The 27,389-nt window shown below is 38.9% G+C and overlaps 2 protein-coding genes across 3 annotated transcripts in view; one reads left to right on the top strand and one right to left on the bottom strand.

Moving 5' to 3' along the window:
• Window positions 1-10,770, top strand: part of LOC139938061 (uncharacterized) — a 28,894-nt gene extending 18,124 nt beyond the window's left edge. Inside the window, exon 3 of the mRNA XM_071933424.1 lies at window positions 1,338-10,770. Coding sequence (XP_071789525.1) covers window positions 1,416-4,733 — 3,318 coding nt within the window. The 5' untranslated portion in view covers window positions 1,338-1,415 and the 3' untranslated portion in view covers window positions 4,734-10,770. The remainder of the gene's footprint in view (window positions 1-1,337) is intronic.
• A 136-nt stretch (window positions 10,771-10,906) lies between these two features.
• LOC139938062 (protein MTO1 homolog, mitochondrial-like) lies at window positions 10,907-27,100 on the bottom strand. Of its 2 annotated transcripts, none has more exons than XM_071933425.1 (18): window positions 27,050-27,100; window positions 26,106-26,264; window positions 25,522-25,659; window positions 24,530-24,625; window positions 24,137-24,192; window positions 23,487-23,661; window positions 22,935-23,111; window positions 21,782-21,894; window positions 21,066-21,178; window positions 20,501-20,577; window positions 19,877-19,993; window positions 19,130-19,260; window positions 18,672-18,876; window positions 17,971-18,151; window positions 17,102-17,217; window positions 16,485-16,581; window positions 15,732-15,786; window positions 10,907-14,386 (listed from the first exon to the last, which is right to left on the bottom strand). In XM_071933425.1, exons 2-18 carry the CDS (start codon window positions 26,221-26,223, stop codon window positions 14,288-14,290), a joined length of 2,064 nt encoding a protein of 687 aa, XP_071789526.1. In that variant the 5' UTR covers window positions 26,224-26,264; window positions 27,050-27,100; the 3' UTR covers window positions 10,907-14,287. The 2 variants fall into 2 exon arrangements, with proteins under 2 accessions (XP_071789526.1, XP_071789527.1); XM_071933426.1 differs by having other exon boundaries at window positions 27,038-27,079.
• Between the last annotated feature and the right edge of the window lie 289 nt (window positions 27,101-27,389).

Raw genomic sequence — 27,389 nt, 5'->3', positions numbered from 1 at the left:
TGAACCTTTTTTTATTTCTTGCAGGGTTACAAAATCTCCATGTATTTATCTCTTTTCTTAATTGTGATTTGAATTATCCAGTAACACATTTGTTAGTTTCAAATGGTCAACTGGAACTTTTTATTTTATTTTCTATATTCCATAGATTTTAGTAGGCCTACTTATATTGAGTAAATAATTGTGTATTTTTTATAGTTATATTTTAGCCTGACCTGAAGTAGTTTAAAAGCTTTGCATGTTCAGGGCCTTACAATTTATTTGATGACAAAAAGCCCAAAGAACTTGAGGAAAAACTGAATTGATAATTGTGTATCCTGATTCATACAAGTAATAGGGCCGGGTCACACAAGCCACGAGAACGAAAATGAGAACGATAAAAATGCACGCCCTTGATTGGTTGAATACATGTAAGCGTTGGCATATTCTACGTGGAGCAATTCAACCAATCGAGGGCGTGCATTTTTATCATTCTCGTTTTCGTTCTCGCTATCGGGGCCTGTGTGACCCGGTCTTTACTTGTTAGTTTGAATTGTTGGATCAGGGCCCAGTTTCATAGAGCTGCCTAAGCAGAAAATATTGCTTAACAATTTCTGCTAAGCAGAAATGAGCAGGACACCAGTCACAAGTGGTGCCTGTGACATGGTAGTTTGGCTGGTATCCTTATCCTGGTAAGCAAAATTTTGTTGCGCTGAGCTACTTTTTCTGCTTAAGCAGCTCTATGAAATTGGGCCCTGGACTGAGTGCAGTTTTTCTTGATTTAATTTAGTTTTGCATACTTCAGGGCCCATAGTAAATTGAGTTTATTAACCAATAGTGGTCTCAAAATTCTGTGGGTTTTTTGGTGAAAAGAAACAGTCATTTTCGAAGTAAAACATTTTTTTTTAGTGTGAATTTTTTGTTTAAGGCCTAGATACATGCATTTTTCATTCAACAATCTTTTTGGACATTTTGGATATAAGTTTGCAATTAACAAACTGAATAACATTTCACACGAGGCAATTTCCAGGCAACCAACAAATTTCCAATGAGAAAATCCATTAAAATTTGGTTTGTGTACTTTCTCGAAAAAAAGTGAATTGTAGCTAAAAGAATGTCTTTTGCACTACCAAAGTTTTCCTTTTGCAAACAGTGCAATTGGTTGCCTGAAAAAACTCCCTGTGTGACTTAACTTTATAGCACGTCACTGACGAAACGTAGCTTGTTTACTGGCAATCTTATTAATTCAGAGTAGTGTATATTTGAAACTACATGTTTAAATACTTGTCACTGACTGTTTCAAGGAACCTCCTGCAATATTCTAAACTGAATCTTCTTTCTTTTTTTGTATCACAAATCAGGTATCAACATCTTCAAGGGATCTGTAGAGTAACTGTAGTAATGACTCCTACCAGCTCACCAAGCAGCATCTTTGATGGATGTGTAAATACTCCAATAAGTTGATTCATTTTCCCAGAGCCATGGAAGATCTTCCAATACAGCCTGGCATTTGTGCCACTAGGATCCGCTCCTATACAGAGGGTACCATGCAGCGTCCCCAAAAGCTTAGATCAGGATGTCCATCAGGAAGCGGGAACCTCTTTAAATCAGTGTCGTCAGTCCAGCTCGCCCACAATGTCACTCGAGAGCCTCGGTCCTCGTCTAGCCAGCATGAACTGAACAAGTCGTGTGATTACCTCCAGGGAAGAGTCAAAAGACTGTCCAGGAGGACCTTTGTCTCCTCTGTAAACATTGCCCTTGTGAAGTCACAGCCACAGCGTAAAATGTCTCTTCCCTGTGGTCCAGTGTCTCAGCAGCACGGAGACAAAAACAAATCTGTGGAACTGTCAGAGAGCTGTAAGTCGGTTATCGGTAGCAGCAGCAGCACAAGGGACCAGCAGACGAACGGCAATGCGGAGGACACTCCGTTGAAATCTGTGGATGAGAAGAACTTGCTCGACGTTTTTCCAGACAAGGAAAATCTTCCTTGGGAGATAAATGATGAATTCCCACACATTCCTGTGCTCAGACGAATCCAGCAGTTTGAGACACAGACCACGCCAAACAGCCGTAGTTCATCCCCGGGGCGTTGGAAGCTCAAGGGCAAAACAAACTACAAAAAGGGCAGTGTTCACAGTAGCCCTGCCCTATCCAGGAAAAACTCACTGGATGGGAAGGTCATCATCAGGAACTCTCGCAATTCTTCTCCGGCTATTCTGCACAGCGAGATCTTGAGGTTTCAACAGGAATCAAATTACAGGACTCGTTGCGAGGTTGGCAACAGCAGTAGTAAAACAGACACAATCGGGTCTGAACTTAAAAATTCGGAAGTTCAAGTTGACTCTTCCACGACGGAACTGATGTGCAAATCAGAAATTATTCAAGCACATCAGGAGTGTGGAATATCAGAGCAAGATCATATCAAAAGCAGAGTCCCGACTAAGTCAAATGATGGATGTAGCACTGCAGACAAAGTCTCAAACTCTCAAACACAAAGTGAAGACAGGGATTCGTCAATGGAAGAAAGTGTTAACCAAGACTTAACGACAGAAAAAGGTTCTGATCCGCATGTTATTGAATGCAGCTCGATGGAGTTGTCTCGTGAAGAAATTGTCAATTGTGAAAGGGCTTCAACTCAAGACGAGCCAACTAATGGGATCCCTCAGGAAGATACAACGGACTGCAGTTTAAGTAAAGATGAAGTGACAGAATCGTATAAGTCTGGGTTAAGAACGGCCGATTCCTTTTGCTTAAACGAAAACCGTTCACCACATCTAAAAGACCAAGGAAGGTCAGAATGTGTCGATACATTTGTATTGGAACCATTACATGACAACTCATCTGAGTCCAATGCAGAACAACAAACAGATAATGGCAATGCTTCGTTGACAGGAAAGGACACACTTAATCTTTCTGGCAACACGGTAGTTGACGCATCCGTAGATGCTTCACTTAGTCCTTCCTCGGAGTGTCAACCAGCAGGACAATCCTCGACATTGAGTCCCGGAAACAAAAGTATGATAACCGACAACGTCTCCACGATTCATAGCACGTCTTCTGACGAAGAGGTCCTGGACGTTCAGTGCAATAGACCCGAACTTCCCCCCGCGTGTGTGATTACCCAGACAGCGGAACACTGCCAATCAGTTTCTCAATTAGAGAATCCCGATCCGATTCAGCCATTGATCGGTGAGATTCTTCAGGCCAGCCACTCTATCGACACGGATATTTACAGCCAACGCTGCAGCCAGCAGCTTGGTGAATTCAGAACTGACTCTGCAGAACGTAACACTTCCACAGCGACAGGTAGTCCAATGGAAGAGCTTTTGATCGGAGGACAAAGTCCCTGTTTGAGTGACTGCTACAGCAGCAGTAGCGATGAAGAGTCGCAACTTGCCAGTGGGACAACGTTGGATTTTGTCAGAGCTTTTAACAGCCGTAGCAAATGTGTCCGTAACGAGCCTTTGTCTACATGTAGCTCCAGTGAGAAGGATCTTCCTAAAGAAGACGAAATGCATGAAACCAACTTCCACAAAACGGAGCTTCCCTCATTCTTCTCTGGTGCTCAGACTTCAAATGGCCTTTCTATCGATGAGGATCCCAAAGAAGATCCGAAAGAATCTGCAGACTGCCAATCAAACCCAGATACGGATGATTCATCATCCTCATCAAGTTCTAGTGGACTTTCCGATTCGTTTGATTGTATACAAGCAGTTTTGAAATCCAATGACTTATTGCATCTACCCTCAGCCCTGGGGGCATGCGGTGGTCTGCCTTCATCTGAGGTGGTAGCAATTAATTCCTCTCATATCGGCCACAGCGATGACAAAGTTGCCTTCTCAAGACATCTCTCCGCGTTGTTAAGCCGCCGAGAGAACAATGCAGATCAGACCTTGTTCCTTTCCCAGATGAGCCTATTACTAGACTGGATTCGAAGACAGCCATCCCCTGCTTCAGAGGTAAGGAGTTCCGTGCCAATGCCTCCAGCAACCCAAAGTTCAGAGAGTAGAGTCCAAGAGGTTCAAGGAGACATCCAGAGTTCATCCAACCTCGACACCAAGACCAGCCAGGTTACAGTTTCGCCGACATCACCAGTCGACGGCACAACATCTAGAGATTTACCTCAGCATGCTGTCAAGAGAAAAGAGACCGAGGTCGTTAACACCAAGCCTATCAAACGCTCCAGACAGAAAAGGTACGTTGACCCGGACAAGTACAGTCATCTGCGCTACCTGATCCTTCAGTCACCGCTCGTCTTATCGGACGAGGACGACAGTGACAGCGACGACAGCGACGTGGAACTCAATGAATTCGGAGAGGTGAAGCAGGACTATCCCCTCGGGCGTGTCCCGGACTACATCGTGGCGCAGATCTTCTGCAATCTCATCACCAAGGACCTCGCCTCGCTGAAGTGTGCCTGCAAGGACTTCAAGTGGCTCATAGAAAAATTTGACATCAAGGGCACCGACTCCAAGTGGTCGGAGGAATCCCCATACAGAGAAGATCCCTGCATGCAGTGTGGCAAGATCCGGGACCCCAGAGGGGACGTTTCACTCTGTCGCTGGCATCCCAAGATCTACTACAAGAACGGCGAGATCGGGAGGCACTACTGGACGTGCTGCTTCGCCAATGAGGAAGATGCTCCTGGGTGCACCACCTCCTTACATAATAACAAATGGTCGGGGCCACACTTGAAACTCTGTAAAGTGCCTCGATCCTGGAGACAATATTGGCGGAGCTACCCGATGGACAGCTAAAGATGTCCCCGAGTTGTGCATTTTATGGTGTTTGATTCATTGTCACTGTATTATTCAAGGGGTTATTATGTGTACAATGACCTGTGAGCAAATGTCTGTGTTGGTTTTTATCATGGTGTGGCCATCATGTCTGGTTCCCTGTACACACAATGAAAAGTATGTAAAGCAAGACAAGTTCTCAAAAGAACATTATCTACCCAGAAAATAGATACACACATAGTGTTACCATAAACCAAATGTCAGGAATAGTTTTGTTTTTAATGATAAAGAGACCTGACTATTCTTACTGCTTAGTTTGGTTTCATTGAGTGGACTAGAAATAAACAAAATGGCCGCACTTCGATTAGTCAATACATGGTCTTTGTTTTATATAGACCTTTCTATTGCAACGTCACAGCCCAAGTTTTTGTCAACCATGGATGGAAAACTATGGAAAAGCCATAAATGCAAATCAAAAACAGATAGCCATAGTGTGTAGAAATGTTACACAGATATTCAAAAATTTGTTGAATTTGTTTTAAACAGATCAACAAATCAAAAGAGATATTTCAGCTCGTGAGTCTTTACAGAAAATGTTTTTTAACACGGTTGATTGTTTCGCTTACTTTCGGCCGGCCATGCCAACAGGCGCATTTTGTTTATCAACAATTGACAGGTCATTAAATCAGAATGGAATAGAATGCAACTAGTCTGCACAATGGACTCAATTGTGGTATATACAAAACTGGGCCCTGGTAATAGGCTTTGAAATATCATGCTTAGCACAGAAATGCTAATTGCAGAATCAGCTTGATATCTAAACTAATATGTAATATCTACTGATCATTGGCCAGTTTCATAATGTTTTTTTTTTACCAATAAGCAAGTTTTGTGCCTTCAGAAGCAAATGTGTTTTCTATAAATGATCAAGAAAATTTGGCAGTGTGGTTGGTTTGGCAGTGATGTTTTTGTTAGTTTGCAGCTAAGCAATACTTCAGCAATCAACAACTTTATACAAAAGTTGGCTTAAAAACACAGGCCCCAATTTGATAGAGCTACTTAAGCACAAAAGGTACCGGTAACTACCTAAGCACAAAACAAATTTGCTCTACCAGAACAAGGTTACCAGCCAAAATGCCATGTCACATGTACCATCTGCGACTGGTTTCCTTCTCTATGAAATTGGCCACAGTGTACAAATGCTCAACAAGAAAACACCAATAACTTGATAGGTCATGACTCGTGTAACATTAGAAATTATGAATAAAATTAATGATTAACACATAATTAAGTAAAACCACATGGGAGGATCTACTAATAAGTGTTGCTTATCTTGACATGATTTGAATTTGAGGTATATTTATCATGGGTTTAAAAACAAAAAATTCAAACATTTTTGCGACTGACAAATTTAACATAATATATTCACTGTAACTTAACTGTACATCTACTTGGCTCACACTTAAAGCGTTGATACAGCGTGTATAACACATGTACGTTAATATTTATCTACAAAATTGTTGTACACATTAGAGTTTGTATAAAGCCAAAAGACTTAAAGGGACTTACACTTTGATGCTTAAAAGTTTTATTTGTTTCCCTCAAAATAAGCTGGAAAGTCATTGTTTTATCAATCGGGGCCCAATCTCATGGCTCTGCTTACCGCCAAATTCTACGCTTACGATCCTGATTCCCCACTTGACGTGCTAGCGCTGAATTTCTGCGCTAGCCTTGTAAGCGTAGAATACCTTGTAACATGAAGTACGCATGCGCCAAAGCCAACATTTGCCACTAACCCGTAATATACGCTTGCCATAAGCACAGAATTCCCTGCTTCCGTAAGCGCTGATTCTGTGCTTACGGTAAAAGCAGAGCCATGAAATTGGGCCCAGATCGACTAAGCAAACATACTTTTAGTTCAATGTCATTATAAACATACAGTGCCCTTGCATTGGACGTCATTGCTGAAGGTCAAACAATGGAAAGGTGTGCTCGCCGTGCTTTAAAACACTGGACACTATTGGTAATTGTCAAAGACTAGTCTTCACAGTTGGTGTATCTCAACATATGCATAAAATAACAAACCTGTGAAAATTTGAGCTCAATTGGTCGTCGAAGTTGCGAGATAATGAAAGAAAAGACAACCTTGTCACACGAAGTTGTGTGCTTTCAGATGCTTGATTTCGGGACCTCAAAATCTAATTCTGAGGTCCCAAAATCAAATTCGTGGAAAATTACTTCTGTCTCGAAAACTACGTTACTTAAGAGGAAGCTGTTTCTCACAATGTTTTATACTATCAACAGCTCTCCATTGCTTGTTACCAAGGAAGTTTTTATGTCATACACAAGTTGGCTTTTTTACAGTTTGTTAAATATTCATGTAATTGTTACACATGTACTGTACATATGTTTTTTTTTCAAAAGCACAAGCCCCTAACTTGTTTAAACTTTTCACAGCTTGGCTTTGAAGTTCTGTGTTTCAGGGGGAAAAATGTAGAGATTGAGAACTGAATGAACAAACTCATCCCAAAACCAAACACTAGTTTACTTAAATGGTTACTCCACATCTATCCCAAAACGTCATTTCAAAGTAAACTTTTGAGTGTTCTGATTTTTCAGATCGTGAATCAGCATTAATGTTGCAGGCCTGATACTTCATGAAGGAAATTGAAGGCAATCACCTACCATGTCCCCTGGGCCTAATTTCATAGAGCTGCTTAAGCAGAAAACTCTGCTTTAAAACAATTCTGCTAAGGAAAAGTGAGCAGGAAACCAGTCACAGACGGTACATAAGAAATGGTACTTTGGCTGGTAACCTTATTCTGACAAGCATAATTATCCTAACGACGGACAGAGTAAACTGTCAGAAACGTTAAGTCGTCTGGTTCATCACTCAAAAGAGATTTATCTACATCATGGTTTTACCACAAATGTTCTTACATGTATGTCTATTATCCTTCCATCACGCAAACCTTCAATTCAAGTCTTATTCAGCATAATTATGTTGCGCCAGCTACTTTGTATGGTGAAACAGCTCTAGAAAATATGGCCCTGGTCATTGCCTTGGTGCCCCTTGAAATATTGAAATTTCATGTACATACATGTAAAATTACCTCATAAACGTGCCCGTTACTTCAGGAACCAAACAGCAGGCCTGTGTTGAATTATCACACATAAACATGACAGACAGTGTGGGAAGATGGAGTGATTCCCATTCAATGCCAGGCATACACATGTCAGGTGTACGTGTAGATTCAAGGTGATTAAGTCAACATAGGCACACTGCCAAAAAATAACAGGGGCACAACATAGAGTGTCATCTAGGATTTGGAAAAGGGTGAGTTATCTCACTGTCCCTAAACTGGAGTACACTGTTACACTTTTAAAACTGCCAGGGCCCAATTTGATATAAAAAATTGCTAAACAACTTTCACCAAAAATAACAGGGGAGGCACATCTAGGATTGGGGAAAAGGATGGACAAACTTGCTGTCCCCAAATGATTTAAAATTTACCCAGTCAGTTTCCCTTGTGGTCTATTACTTCATTTATAAAACAAAGGGTGTCCGGGGAGTGTTTCCACTGCCAACAAAACGATTTTAAAATGTGCTGCTTTTTTTGCCTCCAGCATTTAAAGATTTCTATTTATAATGTCATGTTTTTAATTGGGTATCTAAAATAGTAAACCAGTGTACTCAAATTGTTTATCAGGAAAGTCAATTCCAATGTTGTTAGTCATGCATGTATGTTGTATGTTTGATATTGTCATTAATTTTATTTGTCTTCGTTGATAGTACACAAGGTTATTCAGGCAAGATATTCTTCCTACTTAAGTCTGATTTTCAAAGAAAAAAATTAAAACAATTGCCTCAGGAAAAATTTAGGAAAATGGTGTTTAAAGGAACATTACAGAATTGATTTTTGCTTACCAAACAGTTGTTGGTAGTGAAAGTACTTTATGTAATCCACTATATACAAAAGCTGACAAAGAGAGTTTTTAGAAGTTTGAGATCGATAGGCCATCTGGGTCACGAGAAAACAGCGAAAACCGTTAACCCATTTTTTCATGGCATCGATGCAAAAAGAAAAATGAATAAAACGCTCACTGAGCGACAAACTCCTAACACGAAATAGGATAATTTGTTTCTCAACAAATATGATATTTCAGACCATATTATTTCATGGGGTGTTTTTATTTTTATTTTTTACTATCATCATCATTAGACCGTGTAAGTTTTATGTTAATCTGTGATCTTCACGATTTTTGTTTTCTTACCAATTCTGTAATGTTCCTTTAATGTCAATAACAGTGCAGAGGTGCTGTGTGTATGTACCCTTAGAATCAGAAGTGCTTTCTTGCCCAGAGGGCAGGCAGTACGCTTTACATGAAATCCCTATTTCATCTTTAACAAATGGGATTTCGGCAATGTTGACATTAAGGCACACAAGTTCCCCAATTGTCAAAAAAAATTACATTTTTTTGCGAGAGTGTAGATAGCTCCCACTTGGCATCACACTGTGTGAAGTCGGTCATCTTTGCGGTTAATGAATAGTCATTTTATTTAAAGCGCATAACTATGCATATAAACAAGTGTAAATCATGAGGTTGCATTAACTCCTGTATATAAATATTTTGTTGTCAGCATGCATCATTCTCTTATCTTAAAAATGATACATCTATCAGTATTATTTATGGATGTACAAATGTGGAAAGTGTTTTATTTTTGATGATATTTTCAAGGGTTTAGGATATTTGAGAGAAGCTTCAATTTCACACAGCTGTTAAATGTCAGAAACAGAAAGGGTTACCAATCAAATTACTGTGCATGATGACTGTAAATGGTACCCTGTTAATTCTTGATTAGCAGAAATGTATTTTTAAGTGTAATCTCCTGCTTATAGTTAATCACTCAAAATTGGTATTTGAGTTTGGAGTACAATGAAAGTGTTTTAGGTCAGGATAGCTTAAAACCTCAGCCCAATTACAATGTAAATAGAGCTGCTTAAGCAGAAAAATTTGCTTAACCATCTCCTACTTAGCTGAAAGTAGCAGAGTACCAGCCACAAATTGTACGTATGACATGGTATTTTGGCTGGTAACCTTAATCTGGTAAGCATAATGTTGCTGTGCTTAGCTACTTTTTGTGCTTAGCTACTTTTTGAAATTGGGCCCAGTAATTCTTCTAACTGCCCAAATAAAGGATTCGAGGGACTGAGGGGCTGTTTGCCCAAATAACAATATTGGTCATCACTGGGTCAAGCATGTCAATCTTATGTTGGTCCAAACATGTTGGTGTGGAGTGTCAAGGGATAGGAGGATATTGAAGGATATATTGGATATTGGATATTTGGGTTCACCTGTTGGCCAAAAGGCCATGGGAGCAATGGTTAACTAATGGCTTCCTAGGTATTGTCCTAGGTTGATCATTTTCCTGTAAAAAACCCACCCCCAAAACACATAGCATTCGAACTGCCTCTAGCTACCGGGCAATCTCGGTGGTCTAGTTGGTAAGACATTGCTCTAGAATTGCAAGGGTCGTGAGTTCGAATCCCACTTAAGTAATATGCCTGTGATTTTGTTCACAGGACTCGGGGGGAAAGTACCGAGTATACAGTGCTAACACACATCGGTATATGGGTAAAAACCAAAATTAATATTCTTTAACCCAGATGCAAATTTAACATCTATTTAAAAAAAACTAGCTTCATCTACAGACATACATGGCTACTGTTTCACTGGGTGCACCGTTTCAATTCAATTCAACTCGCATTTATTTCCATACTTAATGAAAAATTTCCAAACGGTACATACAGTAAGTAGGATTAGAAACTTTGCTTGGTGGAAAAAAGACAGTTTGCGGTAACACCATGTAATGATAATCTCTTAGTGAGTTGGGGTGGTTCTGAAAAAGAACTGTAGGTTTCAACTTGGGGGGGGGGAAACGTTTACAATAGTACACATGCCTTCTTATTTATTATGTCTCAATAGAAGCCATCCTACCTCGTGCAATTTGATTGATATTTAGGTTTTTTTCCTCTCTGTCTCCTGGAGTTGCGTCTCTATTTGGCCTCTCCATCACCTTTCATCTGTTGCATCTCCATCAGTTTTCAGGCGATGCATTTTCTTGCAAGACATGAAAACCACTCTCTGATAAATACAGGTTAAAAATCTGTCCACTTCATCAACTTTTATCACACAAACCACTTGTATTTTCGTCAACCGGATTTGCTTATAAACCCCAGTGTTACATCATACGTAGCATCGGCATCTTGAGAAGTGTCAAAACATCCTAAGATCGTTGATCCTGTGTGCCATCTTGTGATATCACTTGTTAATTTACCCTAATAATAAGATTATTATTTTTTTATCCTGACATGGCAAACCGTAATTGAGATAATACGAAGCTGATGTGGTGGAGGAAGTTGGTGATTGACACTGCCAGGAAACACGGTTGTTTGACATGCAGTGTGTGGAACAATCCACAAGCATTCTCGCTTCAGGGAGAACTTTTAGAAAAACAAGTTTGATGAGCACAAACAACAAATTCTGTTGGATTGAAGTGGTTGGCAACCCCACTCCCCCTTCAAAAGAAACCCCTCAAAACAAACAAACTAAAAAACAAACAAACAAACAAACAAACAGTCAGACAAACAAACAGACAGACAGACAGACAGACAGACAAACAAACAAACAAACACCATCTGTTGTAAAAAGGTTGCAACTGAATCCCAGCACAATTTTTGTATGACACAAAATGAAAACGCCCCCACATTAAAATTAAGCTTACATGGTTTAAAAAATAATGATGGTAGAAAGCTTCCCTTAAAATATTATTTTCGGAGATGCTTTTGTTATGAGAAATGAATAAAAATAATGTCAAAATATAATTTATCGTCTCTGTGAGACGAAAAATGTACAAGGGATTTATGCAACTCTCCTAAAAAAATTGCTCTGTAATTTTCGGTACGAGTGTCAAACAGTAAGACCTAGGAGCAACTTTGTCAAAGTGAACTAATCACAAACACTACCACAACTTGGCGGTTTGACTCGTAATCTATGTATGCTGAGCAAAATGGAAACAATTTGTATGTTTTGCTGCTCTCCGTTTAAAAAAGAAACGGATGTTGTTTGAGTAGATTATGATTTATAACCTCTTCGATACGGATTTTGCCTATCACGACTAATTAAGTCATTCCTCCATCAGCGCCGAGGGGAAAGACTTAGCAAATTAATTTGTGGTCGGTTAAAATAAAGACGTTCAGAATTGTTTACATGCATAGGTATAAAAATAATGTTGGCTGTTCATAACAGCTGCATGTATTTGTGTGTTTTTTCTTCAAATGGATCAATTCTGTGACATGTTAATGCAATGCGCATTAAAATGCAGCAAGTAAACAACGTTTGGCTGAGCGCAAATCACAAGCAATATACACACTGTATTTTAGCTGCTAACCTGTTTCAATTAACAAAGGTTTGGGTTGTGCAGACTGTGTATTGCAGTTTAAACCTTTTTGCTACCATGTGACCTCAATCCTAAAATATCCTCTGCTTCTACATGTTTGTCACTCCACACCAAATTGTTTGGACTTTGATGAGATTAATATGCCTGACCCTGTGATAAGCAGTTGTTGTTTTGGGCCTACCACCCTCAGTTCTTCTGCATCCTTCATTTCGGGCAATTGCTTATATACAGATTTAAATTTGGTCCAAGACTTTAATTGGGCCCGACATAGTCACAAGACACTGTCTTTTTGCTGTTGTGAATTAAGACTATAATGTGTGTGTTTGTGGACAGATCATGTAATTAATAGATATACATGTATGTAACGCTCCATGTGAAAACCAGGCAGTTCCTGCCAAAACTCTGTTCTTGGTGGTTTGGGGTTGTTTTTCTCTCATCATCCAGAATGAAATACTTTCAAATAACACTTAATAGGGGGCCTATAGTATTCTTCAATGACTATAAAGCTTTAGTCATCAAATCGTATTGATATCGTGGCTGATGTTTTGATTGTCTTGATTTTTAACGCCATTTCACGAGAAGTGCTCGATTTTGGCTCGGGCGTCACAAATACTGCAAAGTTTAAAGTCTAGACATACAGTATGTAAAAGAAGTTATGGTGTTAGTATCCTGACTCGATGATATAATTTGTTTTAATGAACAATTGGAAAGCAATGGTGTACCTTGTAAACCCTTATAAGGTGCTACATAATTGCGTCTCAGAATTCATCTTTCTGAAAGTTTGTATATACTAAGCGCCTTGAGTACCTTTTTAAGGTAGATACGTGCGCTATATAAGACTTCGATATTGTTACGGTCCTTTTTGTTGTGTCGGTGACGGGCAGAAATTGAGTTGGTTTATTGTTCTGTTGTGCACGCAATGGTGTTTCTGAACAGTAATTACTGAAGGTTTTGAAAAATCTATAGTGTTGTAACACTAACAATAGTTCTACCACAAGAAATAACACTCAAACACATGTATTATTATTGTATAAAAAACCTGTTTTATTTTTTTGATTGGTATAAATTATATGTATTTTGTTATGTTTTTGCCTGAACAATGCAGAATTGTTTCGAGATAGACTTTGTAGAGAACTGCATCGTGTTTTAATAATGTTTTAAAAAAAGAAGCATTTTATTGCGTTTAATGGGGATTGCATTTGTACACTTTATGCTTGTTAAAAACTAGAGGAATATCAGATAATATTTAAATAAAACTTACACTGTATCAACTGACTTAAATGGATGTGTACAATGAGTCACTCTTTCATTTAACTGTATTTTAATTTTTTTCCAAACCAATAACAGATGGTGGGAGACAGCGGTTGGTGGAAGCCCCTCCCTTCAACCCTTGCTAACCCTCAAATGAGATCTCCCCCGAAATGAATGGTTCAAAACGTCAAACTCCCACTCCCCAAACTTTGTCCTTGCCCTTGCTCTCCAACAAATGAGAATATTCTCACACCAAGTGAGAATACTGGTCAAGACAATACTAGACAATTACCAAAGGTGTCCAGTGTCTTTAATATTTTATTCTTTGGATGTATTGGCTGAACTTACATTTACCATTTTGGGGAGTCAGATACGTTGTGTAGGGCACACTTTAGGTGATGCACACTTGTAATTTGATGCCAAAAAGTGTAGACCATGAGCCGACAGTAGATAATAGATCTGTCACTCAGGGACGATCAAGGCCCTTCAACATTCAGTATTTTCATGCAAGATATGTGACTATGTGTGAATTATGAGACTGTGTCCTTTTCCATAGCACTATGGTATGATTTACAAGGTGCTGTGGCACAATATGCAGCCAATCAAAACGGGAACACCGGGGCGAACACCGGGGCGAACCCCTTCTCTTTTTGCACTTGGTTCTTTTACGTGCAAGGGACCGAAGGCTTTACGTCCCATCAGAAGGACGAAGCAATAATGGTTAGAGTCTTGGTTAAGGACACAGGTGTCACGACTGGGATTCGAACCAACACTCTGCTGATCAAAAACACCCGAGCTTGAGTCCGGTGCTCTTATCCGCTAGGCCACGACATGCCACAATTAATGCGCGGAGATTGATTGTTCATGAAACAGCAGTCTGTCTTCCTTTTCTCTTGACATAATAAAGCAGCTGGACCAATGCGGCTGGGGTCACTCCTTGGATACGACTTGCCGCTCCAATCTAACGAAAAAATAACGGACAAAATGCACGATAAATTATATCGTCAGTATCCAATGACATAAATATGGTTGCTTAATACACTTTCAACTCGACCCTATGTAACGCTCAAACGCTTCTCGCAGATTCAAATTTTGCGACATAAAACCTTTATCTTTTTAGATAGCCACATACTTCAAAGTGAAATGTTTCTCAAAATGCTTTAAACTACATGTATCAAAAGCTGCAGTTGGCTTCTAAACCAAAAGTTTATTTACATTAATTTTAAGAGTGGTAACTAAAATATATATACATTCCCTGTAACCATGGAGGAAGGAAGAGAAGGAGCTCGAACGAAGGGACTTCAAAAGCCGAACCCGTGCGACACCACAAACGGTAAATGAAAATGTGCGTATTCACAATTCTTGTCTCCAATGATTCAACTTTACATGTAGGCAACAGTGCAGACTGGCGGTACCACACGTTAGTACAAAGAGATCTAATCGCGCTCACTAATCGGCTGCCCAGCAGGAGATCTCCTATCTTTTTCCACTGTTCAGAAAGGGGCATTGTCATTGTATTCATTTGTTACTCTGCGGTTTTGCGGGTCGTTCGAACTCCTTCTCTTCCATCCTCCATGCTGTAACCAACATGCACAGCTTAAAATTTTTCGAATTTTAATTTGAAAGATCTGTTTTTCAATTTGAAAGCTTGCTGGTTATAATTAAATGTCATACCAGTTCTAATTATTCTCCGGAGAAATGTTTTCGTCCGTCCGCAAACAGCATTAACATTAATAGGAAATAGCATTTGAAGTCGCCACAAATCTTAATTGATGGTTTAACCCTTACTCCCTTAGGGAATTTACTAGGATTCTTTCTAGCTCTAACAAAATCCAACATTATGCTTAAACACAACACCCAAACTTAGTCAAAAATTTTTGTGATAAAAACTTATATCCTTTTCCCATATAACCAAATTACCTTGAATTTAAATGGTTCTAAAAATGCTTTGTACTATCGAAAAAAGGCTGTACTTTTAACTAAATAATTTTTCCATGTGGAGTGGTTAGCGAGCCTATACTCTTCTATAAAACTTGAACTGAGGAGTTGAGAAACATTCCCAACTAGGAATATAACCAATTAGGAAATTTCCAATTAGGAATAATGAGCTTGCAGAAATAATCAATTATAAAAAAAAATTAACATTTAAAAATACTACCCGTCAGAAACAACAACCTGGTTATTCTAAATGAGTCCAATTACGTAAATTAGATATTTTGCACACAAGTGCAGATGAACTTTTGACACGGCCTGTGGGGCTTAAGCGATGAAGTGCACTTAGCTACAGTTGAAGTATTAATTCTTACCGTATGTGGTCTCACTGCAGAGAGTTTAGCAATAGCTTCTGAGGCTAAAGTCAGGCTATAAGTCAGGGAAACAAAACACAACATAGGGTTAGGGTTGGGTTAGGTTGGTCTTTTATGGTATTTTCCTGCAAAGTTCCAAAAGAATGTAACACTCTTCCAAATCACATCAAGGATGCTCAGACTCTTCATATTTTCAAGAAACTGCTCAAATGTTATCTTTTTACAACAGGTATATTGTAATTTTTATAACTGTTTTTTTTTGTTAGACTAAATTTATTGTTTTCTGATTGATTGATTATTCTTTGAAATACTTTGCCATGATCCAGGGCCGAATTCATAAAGTCTGTAAGCATAAAAACTTATTAAGCACAGGAATATCTTGCTTAGCAGAAACAGTTTACCAGCCCAAATACCATAATATTCACAGTGGTGCCCCAATAAGTGTTTGCTTAGCAAAGGAATTTGCTAAGCATATTCAAAGATGTTAGGGTATGCAATACAAAATAACCACAACTGACCCCTGATGCCACGCTCACCATGTTGGTGGTCAATAAGTTTACATGTAAACGCTGCGTCACCTAAAAATGCGCACTTCACTGAATAACACAAGTTAACATTGACCTCCAAAATGGTGCATCCAAGATTATTCTGATGATGACGTCAGGTGAAATGGGTCAATAAGACAGTGTTGGTTTTTTTTTTTGCTTTGCTCTTGCTTGGGGGGGGGGGGGGGCTTAACTGGTAACCGCTCACCTGTGGTAGTCCAAGTCTGCAGGGAGGACCAGTGATTCATCTTGCTTGACTTGGTCAATGATGATCTGCTGTTGATGTTGTAAGGGGGCATAAATACCTGCAAAAATTAAACCACCATGTAATAAATAATAATAATAAGGTTGTCCTTATAAAACCAGAATAAGCGTACAACCCAATATACCATATTATACATGTAGCATTTGTGACCAGTATCCTGCTTTCTTTTGCTTAGCAGAAAATCTTGACGCAAAAATTCCTTCTGAAGCAGCCCTATAGAACTGAGCCTAAATCTTGAGTCTGGTGAACTTTGAAAAAAGAAAACACACCACAATACAAACAAAAGAGGGGTTGAACACAAGCATCAACAACCAAAACTGTACTTTCCCCACAAGTTAATTTTTTCCCTTTTTTTTAGATAAACAGAAAAATGTACACATATTTAAAAAGCAAAACACTAAGACACTGCTAGGGTGGAAACGTAATTATTGCCTTTATACCAAAGGTCCTATTTGGTGGTAAGCAGTTTTCAACAGCTTATTCTAACTTCTCATATTTCTAAAGCCATATTTGCATTTTCTACTCAAAGACAAACTCTTTGCTTGAATTGACATTCCTACCTTCAATCTTGAGCCTCATAGCTACATTCTTGTCTTCAGCTAGCTTCTTCAGGCTTGGCTCAGCCTCTGCTAGGTGCTCTAGGGTTACATTGGGGTCATGAAGCATCTCCAATGCACTACAGTTTGGAAAGGTTTTTTAAGTTTAGCATCAATAACATTTTCTATTAACATTTATTTGTTTCTTTAAAGGCAGTGGACACTATTGGTAATTATTCAAAATAATTATCAGCATAAAACCTCACTTGGAAACGAGTAATGGGGAGAGGTTGATAGGTATACAACATTGTGAGAAACGGCTCCCTCTGAAGTGACGTAGTTTTTCGAGAAAGAAGTAATTTTCCACAAATTTGATTTTGAGACCTCAAATTTAGAATTTGAGGTCTCGAAGTCAAGCATCTGAAAGCACACAACTTCGTGTGACAAGGGTGTTTTATAAAATTTCATTCATTTCTCGCATCTTCGACAACCAATTGAGCTCAAATTTGCTCAGGTTTGTTATTTTATGCATATGTTTAGATACACCAAGTGAGAAGACTGGTCTTTGACAATTACCAATAGTGTCCACTGTCTTTTAAAATGGAAATAAATGGGTAAAGACAGTTCATGTACATCATAATTATTCATAAACTCATGCTGAGAAAAATACTGAATATTAACCAAATTCAACATTTTCTGCAAACTTTAACTAAATAAAGTACCTCCCATAATAAGTTGCTTTGTTTTCAACAAAATCAACACTATGTTTAAATATTTGTGTAACTTTGTTACAAACTGTTTTTTGATTTGCAGTTATGGCTTTCCATAGTTTTCAAAAATCCGGGCTGTGACATCGCTATAGAAAGGTCATTGACCAGACACTAGTCCAGTACCTTAGTTTATCATGGCTCGTATCAGACAGTGCTGTTTTCACACCCAGTCTCTCTATTCCTTGCTTCCATTTAGTACGGGTTAACCTGATCGAGCGCAGTAGTTTCATTCCTTCACTCAGCGTCTCTGCTAAGGCAGTGGTCTTGTGGTATCTGTTATCGGCAACACAACCAGCTTCATAACCTGTAACAAAAAAATAGCAAATGAAGTGTACAAGTGATGTTTTAAGCTTTGCATAGATAATAATGAACTATAAATAATAGTAAACTTGCAGGTACAACCATGGGAGTGTTGGCTCTGAAAAGAGTTTTTTTACTCTTGAGGTTTCAAACAGTATTACTCTGCAGCTTTCTCCTGAAGACGAGCAAAATATACTGTTCGAAACGCCAAGAAAAGAAATGGCTCTTTTCAGAGCCAAAACTCCCTCAAAAGAGAATTATTACACGGCAAGTTCACTATTATTTGTAGTTTATTCTTAAATTAAGTATGCTTTTCAGGCGGCCAACTTTGCTCTTGAAGGGGCACGGAAATTTTTCTCTGGTAAGGGGCTCTTCTACGAGGAGAAAGTGAATTTGTCTTGGAACATTGCAAAAGCACAGGGCACCATGGCAATTGCTGTTGGTGTTGTTACCAACAAATGAGGTCAAAGGTGAAAGATCTAAAAACTAGCAGGTAGATATCCAGCATTTGACCCAGTGTGTACCTCTGTGGGTTAGCCGTTGGTCGGCGTTGTCTGGTCTCAGTGTCATTCGGAACTCCGATCGGCTGGTAAACATGCGGTATGGTTCAGATGTACCCTGGGTTATGAGGTCATCGATCAGGACGCCGATGTAACCCTCAGTCCGGCTAACGGTGAAAGCAGGTCTGTTCCTAGACAGTAAAGCTGCGTTGATACCTGCTACAATACCCTATGGAAGGATGAATAAATTTATCATCGATTGACATATCAAATATTGATCACAAAATCATTAAAATCATTTACAAACCATTAAGCCAAATGTTGCCATGATACTGACCAAATAACAATTGCTAAATCCTTGTCCTGACCTTTAAAAATCATTGATGATAGTTTGACTCTATATAATAAAGATTATTGTATCAGGGCAAAAATGTTTCATAATCGGTTTACTAGTGCATTACTTCAACAGAACTAGTACAAACCTGTGCAGCTGCTTCCTCATAGCCAGTCGTGCCGTTGATTTGCCCGGCAAAGAATAAATTCTGCAGTCTTTTGGTCTCCAGTGATGCCTTGATCTGTCTTGGATCCATGAAATCATATTCGACACCGTAACCTGTCAACAGAAATGTTTCCAGAGCAAGAGAAGCCATGTCACCGCGGTCAAATGGTTAGACTGAAGGACTTGCAATTACAAGGTTGTGGGTTCGAATACCCAAACTGACAGTTGTGGGAGTTTGCACAGTTCCCTTGACAGGAAGACAATCTACACACCTGGGGCCAATTTCATAGAGCTGCTTAAGCAAAAAAATTGGTTAAGCACGAAAATAGCTTGCTTATTTTACACATGTTACAGGCCAAAATTTCATGCCATATAGTCTTTGCTTGTGACTGGTGTTAAGCTGTTGTTTACTTGGCATAACAATTGGATGGAGTTTTGGCCGGTAATCTGATTTTACAAAGCATAGATTTTTTTGCTTAAGCAGAATTTTGTGCTTAAGCAGCTCTATGAAATTGGGCCCCTGGTCTAGTCTTCGTGGCATTTTCCAACCCATTCACTGTACTGATACACTGCTAATCTATCATTTAAAACCATAGTAGATGATATTAAATGGTCAGACAGTAGGAGGGTTGACTGTGTACTACTACTGTAAAGTATGCATTGATTTTATCCAACTGAGTCGAGAGTGTCTCCACCCCTCAACACCATCTAATGTTCCAACTCAACATACCTGGTCTAGTCATTGTGGCATTTTTCAACCCGTTCACTGTACGGATACACTGTTCCTGAAGCTCAGCTGGTAAAGTGATTGAGAATCCTTGCATGTATATGATGTCAGTGCCTAAACCTGCAAAGATAGTGTGAAAATACATGATTGGTTAATGATCCATAGTAGGTTTATCGTACAGGTTTATCATAAGTTGATACAATTGCACTTTTTGTTGAGTGTTCTGCTGTTTTTCAGAGTGTGGGATCCGTTCTCAGATATGGCTACATGATTCAGGTTTCATGATAAAAACAATCGAACAAGAAAATGAGGGAGACAAAACAGAAGTGGAGAAATGAACTACAAATACAAACATGGGCATTGCTTGGCAACATAGAATGAAATGGAGAATTGGTGAAGAGGCTTTCCTCCTGCAATGGAGTGAAAAAGGCTAGAAAGAAGAACAAGATGAAATTCACTCTAGGGAAATAACACATGTTACAAGATCTGTGGTTGATTTCACAAAGAGTTAAGGCTAGTCTTATCTCGGGTTAGGACGAGTTGCTTGTCCTAACTTAGGACTAGCCTTAATTTGTTGATATCTCCTAGGAGGACTAGTCCTAACTCTTTGTAAAATCGGCCCCTTACCTTCTGGCTCCAGCCATATCTGATGAGGCCTGTCCACACCAAACCGGAATATCTTAGATTCAATGGATGGACAATACCTACAGCAGAAGAAAACACAGACACACAAAAATACAACAGATTATTCATACCTTTTTTTCACATCACCATTTTCTGGATGGGCTAGAGGCACGCAAAGCATTTCTTTATTTCCGACTCTGACCATCCACTAAATGCAAAAATTTCAGACCAACTCCAGAAGTAAAAGTTTTTTGAAAAGAAGGATCAGAATCCAGCTCATTTGTTCCGACAGCTAAATAATAGTACAACAGTTGGAGCGATGTGATGAGCTGTCACAGGTTTGGCTCAAATCCCATTACCAAATTGTCTTCTTGCTGTTTTATGTATGGTTTTTACTAATTGTATGTGTATTTTGAGCATTTTAAAAAGTTGTATCCCTTCATTACTGATCGTTTGTGTTGCATCTTTGTCAAGACTATTTTTATTTCCCAAGTGCGGAATAAGAAAGTTGGTATGTATCTATCTTTCTATCTGAATAATATGGAGTATTTAATCATAAGTGACTGACCTTGGTCCATTGACCTCCTCCTTGATGTGTATATTCAGATGCTTGTTGTCCAATATAATAGGAGCAATGGCGGGTGTTGTGTAGGTCATGTGACACATCACCTGATCTTCAGGCTGGTTGGGACAGAAATAGAACGAATCAAATTCTCAATTACCACCAGTTACTAGGGAAACCCTCTAAGAAATTTAGAAAGTAAAGTCTGTCCTGAGCCAATATAGCTCATAAGGCCGGTGTTTATCAGGTTTCCTTGGCATTAAACGAATGAGAATATTTCTATTCCCCCTGAACAGAATGCCAGTCCATCACAGAATACTCCCAAGCTCTCGCCGGTACCCATTTGTACTCCTGGGTGGAGAGAAGCAATTATGATAAAATGCCCTACTCAAGGATACAAGTGTCACGATTGACCAGGCCTGGATTCGAACCCACATTTGAGTAAATTACAGAACTTGAGTCCACTCCCTAGACCAATCGGCCACAACACCTCTAGAATAATAATAATAATAATAAGACTTGTAATGCGCACATATCCACCCTGCTGGGTGTTCAAGGCGCAGTAAAACCAAAAACAAAACAAAAACAAAACACAACACAAAGAAAAAAAACAGACACCAAAAAATTAGTAATTGAAATTGATTTTTGAAATTGATTCCTGACGATTTGTCAGACGACTCCATAGAGGTGTCCAGTCTCAGTGAGTGGTGCCAGGTACTGACCTTAATTGTAACCCTATCATTCAAGAAAGAGAAGGGTATGGGTGTTGAGTCTCCACCATGTTTTTCTAATTCACTGTAGTCAATCGTCCGGCCATCAAGTCTCGGCGGTGTGCCTTCCAAAAAGAATGGGAAATGTTTTGTTTCCAGCTTCTTGGACTATATTTCATTCTTTTGAAAAAAAAATGCTTTTGACTACAATACATCATCAATATATCAAATAAAAGCGCTGCTTATGCACCCAACTTAGCTAAGCATACAGCAATTGCGCTTACCAGAAAAAATGCTACCAAACAATGTACCATGTCATAGTATAGACTTTCCATTGTTGATAAAACAAACCGCACAAAACAAATTCTGGCTGTGACGTTGCAATGTCTGCACTGTTTGCAGTTGGTTTCCTGCTGACTTTTGCCTAACAAAAATATATTAAGCAAAATTGCCTGGCCTCCTGGAATTCAAACTCATTCTGGCTTCACAACTACATACACCATGCTTCATCAAACTCTAGTCCTATTTTTCATCAAATGAAACTCTTCATAAGGAAAAAGCTACAGTGATTAAGCTCACTTATAAGGCATCCTTGGTTTCATTACCAGAAACAAATAAGGCCAAGTAAAATAAATAACATGTTGCTCGTCCGGACTTTTTGAAAAAGTTGGTGAGGGAGGTCATTGTTATTTGTTATTTTCAAATGTTTTGTTATTTTTTTAAAAGATGGCCACCATGTCTAAGAAGGCCGCCGTATCATATTTGAAGATGGTTTTATGGTTTTAAGAGTATGTTCTGTATGTCCTGAAATTCTGTGTGTGTTTCTGTGTCTATTTTGACACATTGTTATTCTTTCCAAAGAGCTACTCTTGCTTTTGCTCCAAAATTATTCTGTGTGTGTGGCATCACGCCCTGTTGCATAGAACTGTGGCATGCAAACGTGAAGGGCAAAACGTTTCAAAGTACCAAGTTTCTCATTATGTAGGCCTACAAATAGTTATCAATAATATGTAAATTGACTTCAATTTTTTTTTTTTACTTTTATTTTTAAAAATAACAAATAACAAAAAAAATTGGTGCGGCCGCCAAAATCGAGGCGGGCGGGGACGAGCAACATGTTATTTATTTTATAATACATTTTTCCTACTCCACACTATTCCTGTACCTGTTTTGAGTCTCCCCACAGTGAAGCCAGCCCCCTCCAGTGTTTTAGCCAGACCTATCGTCGGCTCGTCATCAATCCGCCCCGCTGCCCACTCCTCGATTCCAATCTGTATAACGCCCCGTAGGAACGTGCCCGTGGTCAGTACCACTGCCTTGCTGCTCACATGGCTACCATCCTCTGGCGAGGAATAAATTGCACAAAACAAAAATCAAAAAATAAAATTCAAAATGCTCGGTCGAAAAATATTCCTTCCTTTTTTTAATAGATGCGTAAATTTGCTTCGCGAGAAACTTTACCACGGTTGCTTCGTCCTTCGGATGGGACTTAAAGCCATTGGTCTTGTAGTTGTGTGTAATGCACGTAAAAGAACCCAGTTACACTAAACACTATGAGAAGTTATTACCCCTGTGTTTCTGGCAGTGGCTGCTGAGTATGCCACATCACCTTGTTAACCATTATAAGGTGCTGCATAAATTGGTCTCATAATTCAAAATCTTCAAAACCTGATAAAACTATTTCTCAGGAGTGTTCTCTTTTAGGCACTAGACTTACTTAGAATGACTCCATAGCACCCCTGTTGAGCAATGGTGTCTTCCCTGTCTTTCATTGCATCGCCTGTGATTAGATCCTCTACAGGGGAAGCTTTCACTGTGAGATTAGGGGTGTTCAGTATTTCCTCTTGCATGTGCCTCCTGTACAAATCTCTATCAATTTGTGCACGCAATCCCTACAATTAGAACAACAATGTATTACACCTTTTAAAATAATATTCAGAATTTGACGCTATGATTTTCCAGCCCCATGTTTTTTCTAGGAACAGAGCCGGTTTCCTGCACTGTAGGCTATGTGTATGATAAAGTACAGGTTTTTAGGGCACATGGGAATAGGCTGCTACCTATAAAACAGTCTTTCCATTCCCTTGTGAACCTATTTGGGGAACTACATAACATTAACATCTTTAAATGGTTTGCGGTAACACTGTGTGATTATCTACTTCGCTGCATAGATTTTTTGTTTTTGTTTATAACTTGTTTTGAATGGAATTCAGAGAGGGACTAGCAAGCACTACCTAGGGGTAGATAGGAGTAGGTAAGAAAATTGGGTCCTACTAGCCCGTTCTAGTCATCGTTAAGATACCTCACTATGCAGTAATCTCAAAACATGTACACATATTTTTTTCAGTTCATAGGGAAAATCCTCACCCAAACGGCCGGTCCTTTCCTCCTGTTTAACACTTTGAACTGAATACCAGCCTTATCTGAAATCAATTGAAAAAAAAATGCTTTTAAAATACATGAAATTTTTTCCCCAAATACAGATTTATATAATATTTTTCTGCTCTTGTAGAAGCACTGAATCAAAGTGGACCATTTGTCCAAAAGTTTTCAGTCTTTACAATACAAAGTTTTGTCTATGATTGGGCCACCTAAGTATACATCTGCACTGGTTTCCTCAAGCAGGGGCTATGTAATTGGCTGATATGGCTAGGGCACCGGTGGTGAGCCATTATCTGGTAGATCTTGGCCTACATAAGTATCTGTGACCTTGATTCGAGACATTATTACTGAGAAAAAAAACCTCTCAAGTTACACTACCTGCTATTCTTCCACATAGACCATCCAGAGCATCCACTTCACGCATTAAATGACCTTTACCAATACCTCCAAAGGAAGGGTTGCAAGACATCTCACCTGATGGAATACAAACAAAAAAAGCCAAATTTAAATAGAGTCTTTGGTAATTTTTTCTAGCGATACCAACTTCTTTTGACTTCTGCTTCTTTAACCTTACAACTTACAATATACTTTGTAAAATTCTCTTCAAAACAATGTGTCAATAAAATTGCAAGTAAAGTATATAAAGTGTCCTTCTGGTCAACTAGTGGTGAGGGTTTGTGGCATCAATATGGGTTATATTCGTCTTATTTACCAACAAGCAGGGTTTGCCCCTAACTTTGCAGGACCAGTTACCTTGTCATTTCACTGGTCAGTCAGCTTTTTCACTCGTCCATACTTCCTATTCAACAAGGATGTTTCTCAACAATGAACCAGCCAGCCGGACTACTTAAAGTTTGACTGGTCCTTGGATGTTTTAACTGGCATTTGCCCAGCTTACCATTGTTTAAGGAGAGATATTGCTAAGCGTCTGATTTGGATTGTGGTTGTCATAAACGACCAATCTCATCATCATGGGGAAATTTTGAGAAACAAGGTGGCAGCAGACACACTGATAATTTGTCATTGTAGTTTATATCCTGTATTACTGATCTTGACCAATGAGTGGATAGAGGGTTTTGTGTGTTTGTTGAAATCAGTCGGTGTTTATAAAAATGCTTACGAAAATCCTTATTTGATTTCGATCGTGATTGCAACTGTTCAAAGACATCAACAGTAGTGCAAGTTGCATCTACCAAAAAAATTTCATTAATGGCTTGTAAAAACATACATGTAGCAGGAGTGCGGTGGCCATGTAAGGCCAGTATTATTTTAACCATAAACACCAACAGTAACCATATCAAATGAACACCACTAAAAAAACAAGGTTACTGTCATTGTGTTTTAATTGAAGAAAACCAAACCAAACCTACCAATGGTTTCTACTTTATGAGTTAGGAGCAGTGTGTTGGCTCCGGTCCTTGCTGCTGCGGCTGCTGCCTCACACCCTGCATGCCCGCCACCGACTACCACCACGTCATAACTGCTCTGGACAGGGCTCGACCCTCCAGCTAAAACCAACAAAATGTAGATGGATTAAATAAAAAAGACAGGCAATGGAAATAGTTTACAATTTCTCATTCCACTAATAGTATAATTAGCAATGTAACCTGCTCCCTTTTTTTAAGGTAACAAAAACTGAGTTAGACCCAGTAACTAGGACACTGTACTCCTTTTTTTTCCCCTTGAAATTTCTGGTAAAAAAGGAGTACATTGCCCCAGTTACTGGATCTAGTACTGAGTAGATTAATAAATGTCACCATGGTCAAATGGTTAAGACTGAAGGACTTGCAATCACAATTTTGTAGGTTTGAATCAAGCCAAGCTAAATGCAAATCCAGCCCCTGAATACGGTGCTTGTTTACAGTGTATTGTTCGACTGTAGCGCCACATCCAATTGCAAGGTCTTAAAATCAATAGGAACATTTTCAGAAGCACCATTTCAGAACTGACCAACCTTCTGATGTTGAGGCAGAGTAGTTCAACTGCTTCAGTGTTTGCATCATCCATCTTGTCTTTAAAAATGACTGCTTGCTCAATTTGCTGTGCTGTCTTCTTGCTGCGTGGCACAGCATGGCTGTTAGTGTTGTCTCCTCTCCAAGGGTGTAAAAACAAACTGCACTTGGCCAAATAAAAGTGTAAAACTATCTTTGTGTCCTGTGGCGAGAACTGTCCAATATTATTTAGGAGTAAGAAATTATCAAACAAAAACATAGAAAACGTGCATGCACATGTGTTACTCGAGTCCTAGAATTATGAGGTTCGTTCGTTCGTTCGTGAAGATGATAGCAGAACGAACCTCCCATAATGATAATATATAGTTCTCGACTCATTATAATATTAGAATAGGTGTGAAGTGATAAAGTCACCGTGGTCAAGTGGTTAGACTGCAGGACTTGCAATCACAAGGTTGTGGGTTCGAATCCCCCAGCTAACCACTGATTTCTCAATGACTAGAATAAATATTGTCGTCTAGTTACTGAATCACAATTTCTTGATTTGTGCAATTCATAATCATAGACGTTATTAAACCAATGTTTGTATGAGAGAGATTGGTTGTTGCCAGCTTGGTGTTTCCACCCCCTGTGGGAGTTTGCCGAGTTCCCTTAATGGGAAGATCATCTAAGCAAACATCCAAACAAACAAACAAACAAACAAACTAATGTAACATAACCAATATTTATTATCATTTGAATTTGATTAATAAATAACAACCACCAAAAATTACTCCCCCTGTCGTCTGCTAGGGCCTACATTGTTGTATTATTAAATGCTAGTGTTTGATCGTAGTTTTTGCAGTGACTCCACTTTCCTTAATTCATTTGGACTGTTGCTTTGATCACACATGATTGAAAAAAAAACTAAGAATTTTAAAGATTGTTTACACACATAATTACTCACCATAAACTGATGACCATGCACCACATCGAACACTGCACTCTCTGCTGCCCGTATTTTGTGTGCACACAACAAAAAAAACAAGTATGTGTTAGGGCGCCCTCAATCGGCTTATTGTACAAAGGTTACTGACCCCACTTTGGTGGGTGGAGAAGGGTGTTAAGATGGGGGGGGGTATATTCTTTAAATACTTTGTAGATAAAAGTGACTGAGCTTATATATTGATAATAGACAATCATAAAACAGTTATAAATCAAAACTTATTACTTTTTAAATTAAAACAGCACAAATCTATTTTCTCGTAATATAATTTTTTCACACAAAGAAAAAAACAATTTACACA

This window comes from Asterias amurensis, chromosome 6 (genome assembly GCF_032118995.1).
Source record: "Asterias amurensis chromosome 6, ASM3211899v1".
Classification (NCBI taxonomy): Eukaryota; Metazoa; Echinodermata; class Asteroidea; order Forcipulatida; family Asteriidae; genus Asterias; species Asterias amurensis.
This window is presented reverse-complemented; position numbering and strand designations above follow the sequence as displayed.